Genomic DNA, 19,913 nt, shown 5'->3' with positions numbered 1-19,913 from the left:
CAAATAATTTGAGAAAACTATTTTTAATAACTATGACTGATTAATATGAGACGGAGAGAGTATTTGTCTAGATGACTAGATTATATATAAATGCTCTTAAAGACAATATTTTTTGATTTATCAAACATCAAAAAATAAATTGAAAAGCAAATTATTTTCGTGGAAAATATACGAAACACAACCTTTGTTTTGGCCTTTTCGGGAGTATTTTGCTAAGAAGAAAACGGCAATGAATATAAGAACATCAGAAAATTCAGTTCATAAAGGACAGAGCAGTATGACGTGGAGGTAACCTAGGAATTGCAAATTAAAAATTCAACTACTCAAATTTATGAGAATTTTATCGAACTCCAAAGACTATTTTATCCTTTAATTAGCCAAAAGAGGACAAAAGGGGCAAAGTTGATCACTTCCCGGAACTAAAAATGACTCTTTGGAATTAACAAAAGAAAATCAATAACTGTTATAAATAGGATTTTATTTATGGTGAATGTCTATATTTACAGAGATTTTAGGGCTTGTTATTTGGTGACTAAGTCACTTTTTCCCTATAAATAGAGGGTTCTATTCCATTGTAATTCATCCCATATCAATAAGAATTCTCTCTCTACTTTGCTCTGTAATACTCTTCTTCTTTTATTATTTTATAACATAACCATATAGAACTAATTAGGGGTATAATGAAATTGGCCATTTGCAAATCAATATCCTTTCAAACTTTATACGTAAAAATAGCACGGTCTAGCCAGTTTTCGAGCTGGTTATTCAAAAATAGCCAGCGTTTACTAAGTCAATAAAAAATAGCCACTATTTTGCTGCAACAGAAACCGGTCCAACATAATATACTGGAGTTCGGTGCACCTATGTATAAACTTCCAGCATATTATGCTGGACCGATATACTTTGCTGGCTCCAGTATAATATACTGGAACTCCAGTATATTATGCTGGAGTATATCCGGATTTTGAATAGTATTTTCGTTCAGATTTATCTTTACATGAAAAGTGGCTAAATTTCTATTACTTTTAAAACTGGGCTATTTTTGAACGACCATTTGTAAATCTGGCTATTTTTGAATTTCTCCCACTTTATACCCATGGGTCTAATTTTAATAAACTGATCAATTTCTAAATACAAAACCGCAAAAATGGCTATTTGTGTAAATCAATCTACTTCCTTCGAGCACAACCCAAAGTCAACGGTCATCTACTGTCCTAATACGATCACTTGGATATGGATATTGAGATATTCCAAATTCATATAAAATTGATTAAAAGGAAATCCAGCTAATCCAATTAAAGATCGGAATTGCTCTCCTCCTTAATCGGAGATTATAAGCATAGATTATAGTAATGACAATTGACAGAGACATTTCTTGCAACAAAGCCGGCCAGCACATTTTTATGTGCATCACACAACTGACATTAATTGTGTGAGACCTCTTTTTATCTCACACATTTGTGGACTCATATCTTACACATTTAGATCTATAAAATTTTGAAATCACAAAGTTGTAAGACAAAAAAAAAGTATCACACAATTATCGTCAGTTGTGAAGCACAAAATAAAAAATTTTGCTACAATGCAATGTTTTGGGATTTCAGGAATTAAAAAACTTTTTCTGTTTTGGATACTTGCTAAGATGAACATAGTAAACAAGTACAATTTTTTTAGAAAATTCAGTTCACAACAACAAGTGTGTCTGAGGATGTCAGCAATAGCTATGACGTGGACGTAACTTAGGAATTGGATAAACTAAAATTAGAAACCAACTTCCTAATTTATGAAAATACAGCTGAAAAAGGAAAAAAGGGGCAAAAGTTGATAACTTCACGGAACCAAAAACTGACTCTTTCTTGAAAAAATCAATAACCATATGGAACTAACTAATCAAATAGACCGTCTGCAAAATTTATTTTCTGTTGATTCTCAAGTTATATTAAATGATGATAACTTCATTCTGTGGCAACCCATTTCCTTATTAACCATCTTGACCCCACAATTACAATACCCCCCTACCTAGCTTCCACACAACACAGCCATGGCGGTTTTCTTCAAGACCCAATTTTTATTCACTATCTTGATTTTTTCCTGTTTCTTTCCATATCAAATACATGGGTCAAAGTCACTATTTCATTTAAAAGATGTTCTGCCATTGTTACCTGGAAAAGTTTCATGGCCCATTGTCAACTCCCTCTACAGTGCTGTTGACCTGTTGCCCTCTTTTATGGGGGCTGCTTCAATATCTAATAATAATACCCTTGAATGGAAAGGTGCTTGCTTTTACAAGAATACTGCTTGGTTGGAGCTTCACAACAAGACTGGAAGTCAGTTTGGCGGTGGCACCGTCCATATCAAGGTTCTTTTTTCCCCCTCAAAAATCTGTTTTTTGCAACTTGAAATGGGCAATTATTGTTTTATTTGATATTTCAGCGTAACAATTATTTACTTCCTCCATCCTAAATTGATGCTTGACTGGGCATGGGGTTTAAAACTGGAAAAAAAAAGGTTTTTTGAAACTTATGGTCTAAAATAAATTAATTGTGTGGCTGTAAAACAATCTCATTAGGTAAGATGAAAGTTTAAAGTCAAATTATATTTAAATATAAAAACGCATCATTCTTTTTGGGACAAACAAAAAGGGAAATACCATCACATAAATAGGGACGAAGGGAGTAGAAGTTTTGGTTTAGGAGGTTTTTGCCATGAATATTCTCTAGTGTTTCTGGGTAGTTTGGAGTTGGACTTCTACTTTGGTATTTAGTTTAGCCTGTTCAGAGATTTTTGTTTCATTATTGTGATAATCTGCAGATTTAGTTATCTATGAAGAACCCTTGCAGTTTCTTTTTGAATCTCTTTTGCTGCTAGATATCTGTTGCTTTAGTTGTGAAAAAGAGGGAAAACTAGGTGGGAGTTAAGCTTCATTCTTTGCTATATGGACCTGTAAAAATTGACTTTTATATAAATAACACTATTATTTGAATCTCTGCTGTTGACCTGTCATGTATAAAATGGCAGTCTTTGCATTAATTTATGTTATCTTGTCTTCTTGGTTAGCATTTTCGTTTATGGTAGTAAATATCTTGAGCTTAGAGAAGATGCAAATATCAATGTTTCTAGCTGAATTTATTTAAAGATTTTGTATCGGTCAGTAAATATTGAATTGGACTAACAAAAATATTTCGGGACGTAAAATGATCTTAGCCAAAAGACTGAGAGAGGTCTAAAACATTTTGGTGTGTTACATGTATACACCAGACCCCACTCGTGGGATTACACTGGGTGGTTGTTGTACATATATACACTAGTGTTAGCAATTTAGATGGATCTTGAACCACTAAAGGAACTGATGCTGAGGAAGCCCAGACTAATTTTTGGGTTGGATCAAGCTCGGTTGATGGATGTATGTTGAATTGTGTGTGAGTGATACATCCGAGCAAAGTCCGCAAAACTTTGAATCTGAAGTCAAATAATATTCTTAAAAAGGTAGCGTAAACAAATTGAAAGTAAAGGAAATATATATTTAAACATAGGAACAAAGAGATCACAGTGAACATAGGTGCTCGCCTTGTGTTGTTTTTTCCTGTTTTTGTTGTTTCTCTGTCTGTCCTCCCATCCTCTATAATCTTGCTATTGTTGAGGATAAAAAGGCCTTTTAGTTGGTCATGGTTGTAGAAGATGGCTTCAACTTGGTCACTTAGGGAAGTCTCCTGCACAGCTGAGTATCCAGCAGTTGCAACTTTTTGAGGTATTGGATGTTTAGGTAGTTATTTCTCCCCACTGAATTATGATTGATGTTGAAATAAGTAATTGTGACATGGGGTTGGTGATGTGTCATTGTCAATTGTTGCATAACAGGAATTTAGAGCGGTGGTTGTTAATGCTACTCGTGCCTTTGTGTCTTAAACTAGGCTGATTAGGATGGAAATGGTTTGCCCGACATTGACAGAGTGGTCGAAGGCTGGTTTGAGCTGCGTTTAAGCCTTCAAGCTTGGTACAAATAGGCTGAGTACTTCGCCTCGCTCAGGCAACACTTTAGCCACTAAGCCGCTAAGATGTACGTTATAAAACACTAAAATATAACTATTTTTGGCTAATTATAATTTTTTCAATTCTTTGTCCAAATAATTGTTATTTGTATCTATAGTTATTACATATTATATATTTTTAAATGTTCCATTTGTTGCGCCTTTTTTCATCAAAGCTTGCATATTTGCTCTTAAAGTTCTAACATACTTCATTGCTTCTTCTTTTTTCTTTCACTTTTCGCGTTTGACATTGCTTCAACCTCCCGTCTTTCTTGTTAGATCAGTTTTTTTTAATGATCAATTTCCCTCTCTTTGTTGGGATGCCTTGGTCCATATAACAATAAATGTCCTGGTCCCCCTTGATATAAAACTAGTTGAGGCTAAGGAAGTAATTGCTTGAAATTTAAGTTGTCTCCTTCTGATGCTAAACAACTCTTTTACTACAGTCGTTAATAACTTTGGGACATGTTGTGGGTCTGTTGTGGCACTCTCTTCGGTTGCATGATCTCTGAAATCTATTAAAAGCTGCACTTGATCGGTTTCCAAAATATTAGTTAAAAAATTTTAGGTCATCTGTACTTCAATAGTTGCGGTTCTCCATAGAGTACTACTCTTGAGCTTCTTATTTCTTAGGTTCCCTCCTCTATATATGTTGAGTTGTTGACTAAGTATACATTGTGATTTTATATCGCTCTTTCTTTTTTAGTCTGTTCCAAAAAGGATAACACCTTTCCCACTTTTTCCTTAATGGCGTGCAATCGTAGCCATATGAATGTCATGACATGTTTAAGCCACAAGTTCTAATGGTACTTTTTATTTGTGCCAAATATCTTATATTATATTTCTTAAACTCCGTACACAGTCTAATACTAGTATGAAACAAAAGGAAGGGAGTAATTGACTAATTTAAAGATTAAATAATGTATTGACTAAATAATAAATATTCATGGTCCTACAGGATTGTTGTATTTTTTTCATTAATTAAATAATCTCTCCTGTTATTACACAGGTCAGCAATGCACACAGTTACACTTGTATGGACCTTTACATCTTTGCGACCCCATATCGTGTGACATGGGATTACTACGTTTTATCACGTGAACATACTCTTGAAATCAAGGAGTGGGAGTCTCAAGCTGAGCTAGAATATGTGAGTTGTGGTCATTCGTAAATTAAACTACATGGGCATTAATGTAAGCATCAAGTTGTTATAGACTCTAAAATGCAAATTGGAACAGGTGAAACGTAAAGGTGTCTCAATTTTCCTTATGCAAGCAGGAATGTTAGGAACCCTTTCAGCATTATGGGACGTTTTCCCTTTGTTCACAAACACTGGATGGGGTGAAAACTCAAATATTGGATTTCTGAAGAAACATATGGGTGCTTCATTTGACCAACGTCCTCAACCATGGGTCAGCAACCTTACTACTGAATACATACATTCCGGGGATTTTCTTGCAATATCAAAAATTAGAGGTCGCTGGGGTGGTTTTGAGACGTTAGAGAAATGGGTAACTGGGGCTTATGCTGGCCATTCTGCTGTTTGCTTGAGGGATGCTGAAGGAAAGCTGTGGGTTGGAGAATCTGGAAACGAGAATGATAAGGTACTTTTAAACAGTTTTTTTTTCTTTTTTTTTTTCCGCTTTCACATGATGGTACTTTTTTCATTGGGAGCAAAGACTGATTTTAGAATAATCTGGTTCCTGGGCTTTTATGTTACATGCACCAAAAACCACTTCAACAACAAAGGTATTGGTCGGATACTGGAAAGAGACGAAAGTATCCGTTTTTATATATTTCTAAAATAAATCTACTTATGTCTATCTGATTGTTGTCAGCATGTGGGGTTGTTTATGATTTATCATGGCAGCTCTGAGGGAAGTTACAGTCTCTTGTTTAAGATAATATCTTTGACTTTTCTATACGCCGCAGTAAGGTGAATGATTATGCCTTCCTTTTACAGAAGCACATAATTGCATCTTTAATTTCATATGTTAACTGTGCCATGCATTCAGATTATGGGGTTCATTAAGTTGAAGATGGAAAAATGCTCTTCATTTTTTGTGTTTTGGGCTTTTCCCACATGAGATGCAATGATATTAGTGCATTTCCATCAAACATTACTGAGTTGGCATAATCGGGTTTGAGAGAGTCATTCTATTTAAAGAATAGTTGGGAGAACAAAATTTTATTTATGTCACAGAGGTAAAGGAAAAAAGAGGATATCTTTAAGAGTTTAAACCTTTCTCTTTTCTCTGTAACTTCTTACTCGCTAGTTTTTCTTTTATAACAAATTTTGAGTTTTAATATTACTACATAGCTAGAATTCAACTTTCTTTGCTACTATTTTTCTCCTTTCTTTTACTTGTTGGAATATCTTTAAGGTTTAGTTAGCAGTCAATCCTATAGCTCGTTAGCCGCTAAGAATAAATATCTTGGAGATATGGCTTGTTAGATTTTAGAAGATCAATTGATTCTATAGCTTGTGAAAATAAGCACCTTGATGCAGGTGCAATAGACATTACTCGATACTCCAAATCAAGTTGAATAACTTCAGGCGGAGGTAATATGGGGTGCTTTCAGGTTGTGGTCTGTCTAGTGATGCATGTACAGAGTATACAATTTTAACTTTTAAGCATTGGTAAGACTGTGATAGTGCTGAGCTCAACTACCATGTTGTATTGCTATCATATCAAAATGATGTGACCCCATTACAAAGTTTACACCATCTTCCATCAGATGTAGTAGTCATAACTCGGTGTTCGAAATTGTATGATTGGGGTAGTGTCAGGTAGTGGTTGAACCAAACTCCCCTAGAAGGTTGGAGGTGGGTAGAGACAGAGCTAGGATTTGAAGCTTATGAGTTTAGGATTCTAGTTCTTTTAAGTTACTCAGTTTTAAATTAATAATTTGTATATATTCGATGAATCTTTAAGAGAAATACAGGTTTCGAATCAAAGTTACTGAGTTCGGCCGAACCTATAATCAACACATTGGCTCCGCCGTGGAGCTGGGGTTGAACCAAATAAGAAAACTCTTAAGCATGGATATTAACATGATTATATTAAATTATCGGGCCAACTTGTTTGTGTATCTATTTTCAGGGAGAAGATGTAATTGCTATTTTACCGTGGGAGGAATGGTGGGAGTTTGAGCTGACAAAAGATGATTCCAATCCACATATTGCATTGCTCCCTTTGCATCCTGATCTCCGTGCCAAGTTTAATGAGACTGCTGCTTGGGAATATGCACGAAGCATGGTCGGCAAACCTTATGGTTTCCACAACTTAATATTTAGCTGGATAGACACACTTGACGGAAATTACCCCTCTCCCTTGGATGCGCATCTGGTATGCACCGTCTATTCATATTTGGGCCAATTTTATTCTTGCTTTATTACTCTGAAGTATTTCCTTCCATAACCACTTAATAATCCTTTTACTTTGTAATTCTTTGCATTTTCCACTTCAATCAAATTCTGCTTTGGCTTAAGCATTGAGCTATGTTCTTTCAGATAAAGATTGTTTTTGACTGGTGCATTTAAGATTCGAGACGTGTGAACTGAAATAAGTGATTAGCATTTATTCTAGGTTTTTAGTTAAGAGTTTAGAGTAAGAATAAGAAGAAAAACAGTCATGTGGTAAATAAATCACCATGACTCTATGAAACTCATGCTTACTTAGTCTTGAAGTGAAAATGATTATCGAGTTTCTATGATGTATTAGCCTAAAGCAAATCATATGAATTTTCCTGAAGTCTGGGAAATCCTAAGCACCAAGTCCTCAAGGATAAAATGCTTAGTTGTTCGATGCCTCAAAGTATGAACATTGTAAAAGCATCCTAGGGAGGTATGGAAGTTCATCAAAGAAATTGCTTTTTTCAAGCAGACTGTTGAACAACAACAACAACAACCAGACTGTTGAACTATTATACCCAAAAAATTGGTTTTCAAATTTCTTATTGGGTCTCAAAATAGCTGGTCAGGTTTTGATGTGTTGAACAGTATGTCGACTTCTACAACGTATGTCATTAATTCAAGTTGAATTTTAGTATGACTTATCTGTGAATTCTCTCTCATGGAGCTGCATTTGATTGCTGAAACCTTTTATTTCAGTTCAAGTTTTTAATATAAATCCACATATAGTATGCATGTTTACTTGAGCAGAGAATGATAGGTTTATCATCTTGTGATAGCTTAAATTCCATCAGAAGGTTCATGTCATATCAATTTTTAGAAAATTGATGTCAAAAGTTGATTTTATGGAAACATCATCGTACTCTGAATAGCTAAAAGAAACCATTGCCATCAGTGTGGGTTAAATATATAAAATTATGTAGACTGATGTGTTTTTGTGCAAGAACATCAAAATATCATATAATGATGCCAGCACAATTACTTTTGAGATGTATGAAAGATGATTGAACACAAGAAGAATGACGAGGATAGAGTTGGAGGCATGGAAAGAGAGGAAAATGTTGTTGCGGGGAATGCAGAAAAATGACTAACTTCGAATATAAAGTTGAAATGTTGGTGCTTATCGTTTGTAATTCAAATAGTGCTACTGGATTGCTTTATGCCTCTTCAATTTGGTGCATTTGTGAAATTTCACCAGCTTTAATTGTTTGTTGATATGTTGCTCGGTACAGGTTGCTTCTGTCATGACTGTTTGGAATCAATTACAGCCTGCATATGCTGCTAACATGTGGAATGAAGCCTTAAACAAGCGACTTGGAACTCAGGTCATATCTGTCTTATCAAATTAGTGAACCGCCTCTAATTATTGAGACAAAGAGTGGACAAAATACACTAAGAGAAGCTGTTCACCTATATAGTATATGCTTCCTGAGTAGCTGGTTTACTAAGTCGAGCAACTTAATATGAAATGAACAAATCTCATTAGCATAACTATAGTCTAGCATGGAATTGCAAAATTGTTTGGTTAAAATCATAGTGTCAAAATTCTCAAGCAAAAAGCCAAGTGAGTGTAGGCTTGTGGCGTACATCTGATAAGATTCACAATTAAATGTTGAATGAGGAACTGATTTTGTCTGTGTGCAGGGCCTTGGTCTTCCAGATATTCTCGTCGAAGTTGAAAAGCGTGGGTCATCCTTTGCCAAATTGTTGACTATCCCAGAACAGGATGACTGGGTTTATACTGATGGGAAATCAACATCTTGTGTTGCTTTTATTCTTGAAATGTATAAGGAAGCAGGACTATTTGGTCCACTTGCAGGTTCGATTCAGGTTACAGAATTCACGGTGAGTTCGTTAGATGGATTTTGAAGTTCCATTTTCAGGGGCAGGGTGATTTTCCTTTCAGTTGGTTGCCTTAGCACTGCGGTGCATTAATTGCTTGAATCTGAAAGAAAGTATATTTTTCTTTTAAATCCTTGGGCATAGCACTAGTGAAGTATCTTTTGCTTATCCTGTCCTACTATTCACATAAGCCTACCAAGTACTCCATATAGTTTGGTTAGTCCTTACCCTTTTAGTTACTTCCCCTGTGTCTAACTGTTCTACTTTTGTGCTTGGGTTATACCACAAATTTTTTTTACATGGTTTACTTTTAAAATAATAATTTCCCCCATACCTTTACTACTGCAATATTTTACTACCAACTAGCTAGGAAGGGGACCACATTTATGCTGTCAAAACATTGTCAATTTTCTATCTTGAACCTACTTCTACACGTGCACGCGCACATATTCGCGCATGCGTGTAAGAACTCTTGCATTATTTAGTGAAAGAAAGTGCTTCAACCTATTCAATAGAATTTGTGAAGAGGTGAACTAGGAAATTTGGAGTAGGCTGGAGTAGTAATTTTTATCTATTTTGAAGATGTATCTTTGGCTGTGTTCTAATCCCTGTCGACCCTTTTGGTGCATCTCACTCAAAGGCATGTAGTCTTATATTGAATTCCATTGAGGTATTAATAAACTGTTAGGGGTCTGCCAAATCCCCCGCCACCAAAGGCAGATTTAATTAAAAACAATTCCATGGTTTCAGGAGGTAGTGTGTCTTAAGTTGTCACTTGTTCTTAAGTGCAGATAAAGGATGCTTACTCGCTCAAGTTTTTTGAAAACGATCCAAATCGGTTGCCTAAGTGGTGCAATGCGGATGACACAGTGAAGCTTCCTTTCTGCCAAATTCGAGGGAAGTACCGGATGGAACTGCCTGGATACAATACAATGGATATATACCCCCATATGAATGAAAAGTGCCCATCTATGCCTCCAAAATATTACAGGCCGCTAAGTTGTTGACAACGATTTCGATGGGCAACTAACTTGCGGTGGTTTAAGGTATATGTACAAGAGATGTTCTTCCAATGCTTGTCGAATGCTTTCCAGGCCAGCAGGTTGGCTTTGACAAGATATGGCTTGCATTTCTGAGTTAGTGTTATACTGAAAGAGCATGGGAAAAGAATACCGACTAACTTGTATGCCAAAGCAGATTTAGAATTAAGTGTAAATATTACTAGTAGTTTAGATGATTCGTTCTGATTGCAAAACTTCATAGATCCTGAAACAATCTTTTACTGTTGGTCGACATATGTACTGCACTATCCATTTTACTGTTGTAATTTGTAGAAGCTTTTTGCTGAAGCAGTAAGTTAAATTTGCCACAAAAACTCTTCTTTCCTTTGCTATCCCAGCAAGTTATATGGTATACAGTCCTATTATCTTCATCTTGATAGGAGCGGCTACTCTGAGAAAACTGCTGTGTTGTTGACTGTCACCGTTGCTACCTTGAACAAGTTGTAACAGAATGATCGCCTTGAACAAGTTGTAACTATTGGATTACAAGAATCACGTGTGTACTTGGTGTTTAACCTCACCAATATCTTGCATAATCTTTCCTAATAAACACAAGTCGACACCGATATGTCCTTTATGAAATGGCCAAATACAATCTTAAATATAGGTGGAAAATCAACTTGCTCATTCAAAATTCCTACCACAAGAAACTTTACCCTATTTATTGAGGAGTTTTTGTGGTTCCCGTTCCGAATACTAGATTGAACAGTTGCACCCCGGAGATGTATGGTGGGAGAACCCCATGATCCTCCCGTATGGAAAAGAAGGAAGAAAGAAGGCGAACACAAATACGGCCTTGACCCCCACCCCCACCCCCCCCCCCCACCCAAAAAAAAAAGGGAGGGAGAGTACAGGACAAGAACCAGTAAAAAAATTGTCTCGGGCAGGACTCTATCAGTAAAATTGGTGCATGCATCTACATAGTGAGGAGACAACACGAGTTGGTATTAAGGAATTCATTAAATATTTAAGTATATTTAGAGGGAACACAGTTCTAAAACGTGCTTCTAGGTTCCATGGTAAGTTTCTACCGTTAGAAAGAATGACATAAAATTGAAAGGTCATCTTCCTCTCCGATCCTACACTTTTTTTTTTTTGTCAAATAAAATGTGGGCTGGGAGTGCCTGTCCTCAAACACGAAAGAAGTTAGCATTTTAGACAATCTGTTCATCATACCACCTAAAGAAAATCTAATTTTTTTTGTCTAAACAAATTAACAAAATAACTACAGCAGGACTTAAACATGCTAGCCAAGCCGCTTTCTCAACTGCCAACACTTACCAATTTTTGGCCTTTTTTACGCCCCAAATGTGTCATTCCACGGAGATGAGGTACAACTTTAGAAGCAGTTGAACTACATCACATCTCTATGTGCTATAAAGGTCGATCTGGCTAGGGGATCTGTGACATCAAAGATCAGATTCAGGGTCGTCTCCCTTGCTGAACACCTGATTTCTCTTTGTTACCATCAGTTCTTGGACTTGTCGTTCTAACAAACTCTTTGCCAAGGCCAATGGCTGATCCCCCAGCACGAAGCTCCTGGTTCTCCATCATATTTTCCTGCACGGCCTTCAATCAGGAAATTCTTTCAGGATTTACGTACAATATTCCAGAATTTAAAACAAACAGTGCAAGTTATTCTATTTTACCTGTAAAAGCTCTGTCATCCTGCCAATCCCATAACTCATCAATGGTTTTGGAACAGATGTGGAGTGGGTAGGAAGAGGGGAATTTACCACGTCACTTGGTTCCATCAAGGGAAGCTCATTCATGTCACCAATGTCTCGTTCAGGGACAACACTCAAGTTTCCTGCTGCTGACAGCTTATGAGAGGCCTCATAATCTTTAGTGTTCATATCTGGTGATAAAGAAGAACCTTGAATCCCCTTGGTCACTTCAACAGGTTTACCTATGTTGTTTGATACAATTGGCTTAACCTCTTTCTGTTGCATCAATGTTGCTCCCTCACCAAAGGAACCATCCCCATTATGCCCAGTCACCATTGCTTCTTGGACGCTGACTTGAGTTACCTTACTAGTGGTTTGTGATCCATCAGGTGGAAGCGTAGCCAAAGGCGCAACATTCTGCACACCTCTCTCCTTCAGAGCTCCCATATAAGCAGCTTGGGATGAAGTTGGAGGAGCTTGCATAGTAGGTGGCAATCCAATGGTCGGATTGACTGGTTGAAGGACAACAGGAACAACTGCGCCGCGGGCTCCCACTGAAGTGGCAGAAGGAGCTGTTGTTGGAGGTAATACAGTCAGCTGGGCGCTCTTTAAAGACCGACCATGGCCATGTACCTGAACTTGGTTTCTAATGGGTAGATGAATTTCATTCCTGTTAATCATCTGAACATGTGGTGCTACGTCATTTTCTGCTGTGACCGGATCAAAATGCCCTGGCCTAAAGACAACACCCCTGAAATTTGTATTGGAGTCGCCAATCCGAACACTGAGCAAATAACCAGCATCAAATGCAGCTTCAACGACACCTGTAATGGGCCGACCTATCATCCCATCATTTGCAACATTAACTGTATCTACTTGCCGGGGTAGGATCGCTTTTACTTGTTCAAACCCTGGTGGAAATTGAACAGTTTTTACACGCTTTAGGTTGTGATCCTTGCGCGGGCGACCCCGCCCTCGCTTCACAGGAAGAGTTACTGCGGTATAGGAGCTGTTCCCTTGAATAGCTTCACTCATTTTCAGAAAATGCTGCTCAGTATCTGAATTCTTCCTGCTAGTCTTGTGCAGTACCTGGAAAAGATCAGCTTCTTATTTTGACTCGGAATAATTATAAAGATTAAAGATGCGACATCCGACTGACTTGGCACGACTAAAATGACCTAAAGTATCCCTTCTTTTCAAAACGGAACTACTCGGGGAAAAAAGGTGAACAATTAATTTGGGAAGGAGGACGCGATACGCAAGGAACTGCATGATTCCAAGCTTTAGTTGAGCAAAATCAGGTCAGTAAGTGTTCCAAAAATGGTAAGTTAAAAACTATGGTTAGCTGGCACATAGAGGATATTGGAGTTAAGCTTTTTTACATGTAAACATGTGTAGAAGAGTCCCCAAAATAGAGCGATTGGAAAAAGAAACATGTTTAGAAGATAAAAAAGAGAGAATAAATTATACTGGCACCAACATCTTGAAATAAGCCTAATATCACAATTCTCTATAGCATATGAATAGAAGATTAGGTGTTACAAGGAGAGACAACAATTTATAGCTTTATCGTCAATATAATCCTAGCTTACCCAGGCTAAGTAGGACTCAGTTGATTTGGGTAAAAGGAATTGTGGGGACTGGGGAGTTGTGGGTGAAACAAGACACCTACTATCAGAGTGTCACTGAACATCCAACAGATTTATCTAATCATTCAAATTTGTGGAATAGTTATATCCTTTGTTCACAAGAAAAGAATATGTGCAACACCTCAAACACCACTCCATTTACTGAGATATACCGCAAATCTCATTCCCATACATATACCAAAATGACACTTCCACCACATAAAGTAGACAAGTCAGTTCTCCCTCACACACTGCCTCTTTCTGTCTTCCACTCCCACCACCTCCCTTTTTTCCCTTCCACAGTTTGTTTTTTATAGTGGGTTATTGCTTGAACAGAAAAGAACAAAGTTGTCTGGCAGGAAACTATCTCCATCAGTTTTCTTATAGTGCCATAAGGCAGAGTAGTACAAATAACGACTGCAAAAAGAGGAAAAACAATTTTAAAAAATAGAAAATTCTACTGCAAGGAAGCATATCTGAATCCTTATCCACCTGGAGCAACAAATGAATGCAGCAAGACCCAGCTCAGAGCTGACAACATTTTGAGATGTGTAATTCAAGACACCCCAAAAAATGATTCAAGACACCTCATAATGCTGCGTAGTGAAACAAACCTTTCCTAATCAGGAAATTTAGGTACGTGTGAGACTAGCTTGCTAGGGGGAATAACATAACAATAATGAGCAATAGACATGAAGCAATGTGATAAGCGACCAATTAAGAAAAGAATTGGATAGGTCAAGTGTAAAAAGAAAATCACTTCTGCACAAGCTCAAATGGCTTTTCCTTATACAAGTTGACATGCATGGTTTTATTGTGTAGCTTGATCCTCAGGAAGCTTTAGCCTGTAGGAACTATTTGGATATTCAAATGGCAACCGATTGTATGGAGTGCACCACAAGGTGTTCTTTCCCTTAATATGTTTAAATCAGATTTACCACTATCATCAATAGGGATATATAACCTTTGTATACGAATATGGAATTTGAATTATGATTATTGTACGCAAATTAATATTGGAAAATACTTCTTAATCTAAATCCACGATGAACAGCAAACTACACGATTCACATATCCCATAAGGCCTAAGCCGTGGAAATAAATTATCAAATAATGCAAAAGGAAAATGGTACCCCCGAGGTTCTTGAACCAACAAGCAAGAAAAATAGAAGATGACAGCCAGACCATCTTTCAATGATGGTGCCCGTATTTTTTAGGAAGAATAAAAAAGAAGTGTCCTTCCAATGCAAAAGGATGAGCCAAATATGCATGCAGTCCTAAACCATCAAGTAAGAGGTCTAACAACACACTAAAATAATAATCTCTTCCAAAGCAGAAGAGACGAATAATAAGTTTGTTGATGAAAAGCTTACTATGACATGATTTTCGCAGAAAATACAGACACCAGTTTTGCCAATTCTTAACTTTTTATATGCTTTTCTGATGCAGCAACAATAACAACAACAAACCCAGTGTAATCCCACAAGTGGAGTCGGGGGAAGGAAGTATGTACGCAGACCTTACCCCTACCTTTGAAAAGGCAGAGAGGTTGTTTCCGATATATGCTTTTCTGATGAATTATAGCAAGGTACACCTACTGATTCACAAGTGGAGCTGAATACCTAGAATTAAACTATTATAAGCATTTTACAAGTGTAGTGAAAGCAAACTTACTTGAGAGCTTTCACTTACATTATTATATGAACTCATCCAAAAACTCCTCATCTGAATTTTATAAGACAAGGAACGGTAAGCATACGGCAAACCTGGACTTACTAGGTAAGACCAATAAAAGCTCTTCTTCATTCATAACATTGGATTTATAAAATGTACAATGTTGAGTCTCCAATAGCTTTATTTTTTTAATTGTTAAATCTGCATTAGTTCCCAAAAGGTTTTTGCTTTGTTTTTTTTTTAAAGTATGAATAGAAGTTAAAATCTTTTTTAATAACCATGAAATCCCCTGTAAATTAACCTGCCCAACCCCAGTTAGCCCACATGTTCAAAACCTGAGGGAGTATACTAAGCTCCCACTCACTTGGGGTTTGCTCCCTTTCAAGGTCTCAAGTTCGAAACCCACTGGGTGCAAACAATTTCTGAGGGCCATCGGACTGGGTAAAACCTGAATTAACCGTGGTGCACTTGCGGGAAACTCCTTGCCGAGGGCCCGTGCACCCTCGGGATTAGTCGGGGCTCTTAGAGACTCGGACACCCGGTGCAAATCAAAAAAAAAAAAAAATACTAAGCTCCCACACAAATACTCTAAGCTCGTTGTCAGTAGCAGGGTAACATGCACCCTATCCCCACACCCCATATTATCTCCTTACCACTGAACCAAAGTCCTGGGATCAAATCCTAAAACCAAGAATTTCTCTACAAACCAGGAAAAACACACTTAATCTGAGTTTTCATGACAGTGAAGAGTGAAAATAGCACTTCCCTAACATCTTTCAGTGATTCTGTTGAGCTTGAAAGAAAGGCCTGTTCTTTCAGAATCAGCATAACTACTTATGAAATGCTGAAAAAGATCTGTTCTTTTAGCTACGTTGTACCAGAAAATAAGTTGCTAAACACATGATTCTAATTCACTGGTGTATGTACATCATGCTACAATCACTTCCGTTAGCTTTTATGCTGAATGTCAAAACAAGCAAAATACAATAAAATATAGAAAGTTCAATAGTTAACACAATTTAAAATAAAATCTAAAGGTTTCAACCGAAAAAAAAGAAGCGAAACTAAAGCACATAATGACTTAAGCATACTACTAAATAGTATGAACATGGAAGTTCAATAGACCCAGATTTTTTTTAAAAAGAAAAGAAAAGACCATACCTCGATTTGTACCACTGCTAGAGAGGGAGGATTCAAGAAATGGAGATAAACAAGTTGTACTTCGTACTGAATATTTAAACCCTAGACTTTGTTAATTAGCAAAAGAATAAGAGAAGATAATTAGGAGAATTAATTTACTGTTCTGCAGAATTAGAGCGCGGGGAGAGGAAGGATTGCTTTTAACAGGGCATTAACAAATATTTTTACCTTTGGATTTTGGAATGTGTGAGCAAAGAGAGAGGAAAAGAAAAACAAGAAAGAAAAAAGAAAGACGCTCGTAAATGCTTTTTTTTTTTTGTTTTGTTTTGTTTTGTTCGAGGGATAACTATTACAATATTAAGTTGAACCAGGGTAGTACAGTACAGGGAGCATTTGAAAGCATAGAAACTAACCTAAGGGGCGACCCAGTGATGGGTCGTTACAAAGGAGGGTCTAATGGAATTACTACTACTACTATTGCTAATATTCATAGTGCGTGATATATAAAAAGATTGGCTAAGAGGATTGTGTGAACAGACTGCACGCTGAAGAACTAATGGTGTAACCCATCTAACAAAAAGTGAGCCTGAGCGATCATCCTCCAAAGCCGGTTGTACAAAAAGTGGGGGTTGTGCCGATAGTGTTATCTATATGGAAGCCATACTTCGCTAGCAAATCAGCTACTTGGTTTTGCTCCATGTATGTGTAACGTATAAGATCATCCAGTTGCGCGAGCAAAAATCTGCAATCATGTATAAGGTTAGCATAAAGAGGGTGCGAGGTCTATAATATATTAATTACTATTTAAACATCCAGGTTCACTTCGATAGGCTTGTAGCCATTGTTATAAGCCAATTGCAATCCGTGGTAAAGCGCACGTAGTTCAGTTTCAACATTCCCATGCGAGATGTGATGTCCTAAAAAGCCGATAAGCCAGTTACTCATTGAGTCACGTATGACACCACCAATCCCACCTTGTCTTGTATCTAAATGGGCTGATCCATCAGTGTTAAGTGTGTTAGGAGTATTGCGAGGTGAGTGCCATTGAAGTTGTATGGGTATAAGGTTATGCGAGGACCGTGGTAGAATAGCAATATGGAAAAATTCGGCTGCCAAGTTGAGGATATGAGAGGCAGAAAGCGGTTTTAACGGTGAGCGAAAAAGGATGGCATTTCGAGCTAACCAAATATGCCAGAGACAGAACGGTATGAGTATGGAATTTGGGATGTTCAGGCTATTTGGAACATCAGTGTGTAAGATAAGTTGTTTTAGCCATTAAAGAGCGGTGTCGTCAAGCCCCTGGAGCCCAGTAAGGTTCGGGAGCATGCCTAGGTTAGTCCAAATTAGTGTGTTTGCTGGACAATCTAGTAGGAGATGTCTAATTGTTTATGGACTCATGCGACATCAGGCACAAACATATCTGTTTAGTATGCCTATATGATGATAATATGTAGCAGTGGGAAGGCGATGATGGCCGCAGAGCCAGAGGAAATGTTTAATTTTGGGGAGTAACTGAAGTTTCCAGATCCATGTGAAAGAGTGTCAAGAGGGGGACGAGAGTAAATGGTGGTAGAGTGATTTGGTGGTAAAAGTCCCATTCTTCGTAAGGGCCCAAGCATAGGAGTCGGGGGAGAGTGTATGGGAAGGGATATGTATACTAAGAATATTATGTAGCAGTGGAGGCGGTAGTTCAAAGGGGAGGGAGGTAAAATCCCATTGACCATGGGATAAATAGGTAGAGACCGTATTGGTATGGGCATTACGGGGAGGGGCCCAATTAAGGAATTGCGAATGGGCGTATGGGAGGGTAACCAAGAGTCTATCCAAAGTTAATAAGAGTGACATTATCCAGTATCCGTTGTGTTCCGTGTTGGCATAACTGCCAGCCATTAATAAGAGTAGACCAAATGAAAGAAACACCAGAGTGTCACGACCCAAATCTACCATGTCATGATGGCGCCTACCGTGGTACTAGGCAAGCTGACACACTAACAAAACCAATCAATATTTTTATTCTTAAGATAAAATCAAAGCTATTTGACAATAAACCTTCATAGAGTGATTAAATCAAAACAACAACACGGAAAGAAAGCCCGACATCGGGGTGTCACTAGTCATGAGCATCTACAAAGGGTTGTTCGATAACACTAAGACATATACAGACCGAAGAGCAGGCTGCGATCACCATGCAACTACCTTACTAACTCCAGTAGATCCGCGATGGATGAAAACAACACTCACTAACACGTCCAACAATCCATGGATCTGCATACAAGATGCAGAGAGTAATGTGAGTACGCCAATTCAGTAAGTAGTAAAAGTAAATAAAGACTGAGCAGTAGTGACGAGCAATAAAATATATACAGTTCATATCACAAAATCTCAGTAGAATATAACAGGCTTTTAAATCAGTATATGAATCAAATCATCTCGTTTAAAAATCCAGTCTTCGGTAAAAATCATTTGAAGATGTGTAAAAACCATTTAAAACATCTTTTAGCAGCTTTCAAACAAAGTGATGAAACAGTGAGTAAAAATGATGAAAACATAGTCGGCCTCTCGGGCAAAACTCACTCGTATACAGCCCCTCGAGCAACATAAATCATAACAGCCCCTCGGGCAACATAAATCATAAACTACCCATCGGGCAATCATCACTGTCACTCATATACAGTCCCTCGGGCATATCTCTCTATCACTCGTAAACAGCCCCTCGGGCAAAAATATCATATCACTCACTCACGGTACCCGCGCTCACTAGGGGTGTATAGACTTCGGAGGGGCCCCCACAGCCCAAGCACTATAACAAGCCACTTTGTGGCATAATCAATTAGGCCCTCGGCCTCACATAATCATGAATCAGTAACAATATCAAGCCATCTCGTGGCATAAATCAATCAGGCCATCAGCCTTACAAAATCATGAATCAGTAACGACATGTTGCGGTGTGCAGCCCAATCACATACAATACAGGCCCTCGGCCTCACTCAGTCATAAACCTCTCAAGCCACTCTGGCTATTAGTAAAAACACGATGCTCAGCCCAAATAACATTTATATGCATCAAAACGGAGTGATAAAGACTGAGTTATGAAATCAATAAATATAGCATGACTAAGTATAGATTTTCAATCAAAATAGTGAGAGGATAATAAGATAGGCCCCTAAGGGTCCAAACAGCTCTGGAACAAGGCCTAAATATGACATTCAGCCCAATTCATAGAAATTCTTTCTAAAACACATAAATATCATATAATTTCAATCAAATACGCAACTTAATAGTTGTTATGGGACGGACCAAGTCACAATCCCCAATGGTGCACGCCCACATGCCCGTCACCTAGCATGTGCATCACCTCAAAGTAGTAAAACAATGTGAAATCCGGAGTTTCATACCCTCAGGACTAGATTTACAATCATTACTTACTTCAAACTGGTCAAACCCTTACTCCGCGATGC

General features: G+C 37.6%; 2 protein-coding genes across 4 annotated transcripts; one reads left to right on the top strand and one right to left on the bottom strand.

Moving 5' to 3' along the window:
- The first annotated feature begins 1,816 nt into the window (after nt 1-1,816).
- LOC107825984 (uncharacterized) lies at nt 1,817-10,660 on the top strand. The gene is made up of 7 exons (XM_016652911.2): nt 1,817-2,359; nt 5,038-5,178; nt 5,267-5,632; nt 7,133-7,378; nt 8,676-8,768; nt 9,088-9,288; nt 10,077-10,660. The coding sequence occupies exons 1-7, from the start codon at nt 2,042-2,044 to the stop codon at nt 10,290-10,292; spliced, it is 1,581 nt and encodes a 526-aa protein (XP_016508397.1). The 5' UTR covers nt 1,817-2,041; the 3' UTR covers nt 10,293-10,660.
- Nucleotides 10,661-11,379: 719 nt separating this feature from the next.
- LOC107825985 (protein METABOLIC NETWORK MODULATOR 1) lies at nt 11,380-16,998 on the bottom strand. 3 transcript variants are annotated; one of them, XM_075219865.1, is made up of 4 exons: nt 16,477-16,969; nt 14,134-14,260; nt 11,996-13,102; nt 11,380-11,915 (listed from the first exon to the last, which is right to left on the bottom strand). In XM_075219865.1, the coding sequence occupies exons 3-4, from the start codon at nt 13,046-13,048 to the stop codon at nt 11,769-11,771; spliced, it is 1,200 nt and encodes a 399-aa protein (XP_075075966.1). In that variant the 5' UTR covers nt 13,049-13,102; nt 14,134-14,260; nt 16,477-16,969; the 3' UTR covers nt 11,380-11,768. The 3 variants fall into 3 exon arrangements, with proteins under 3 accessions (XP_075075966.1, XP_075075967.1, XP_075075965.1); XM_075219866.1 differs by lacking the exon at nt 14,134-14,260 and having other exon boundaries at nt 11,380-11,906; nt 16,477-16,998; XM_075219864.1 differs by lacking the exon at nt 14,134-14,260 and having other exon boundaries at nt 16,477-16,966.
- Nucleotides 16,999-19,913: the final 2,915 nt, after the last annotated feature.

This window comes from Nicotiana tabacum, chromosome 8, assembly GCF_000715075.1.
Source record: "Nicotiana tabacum cultivar K326 chromosome 8, ASM71507v2, whole genome shotgun sequence".
Classification (NCBI taxonomy): Eukaryota; Viridiplantae; Streptophyta; class Magnoliopsida; order Solanales; family Solanaceae; genus Nicotiana; species Nicotiana tabacum.
Note: the sequence above shows the minus strand (reverse complement) of the source record. Positions and strands in the feature narration are given on the sequence as shown.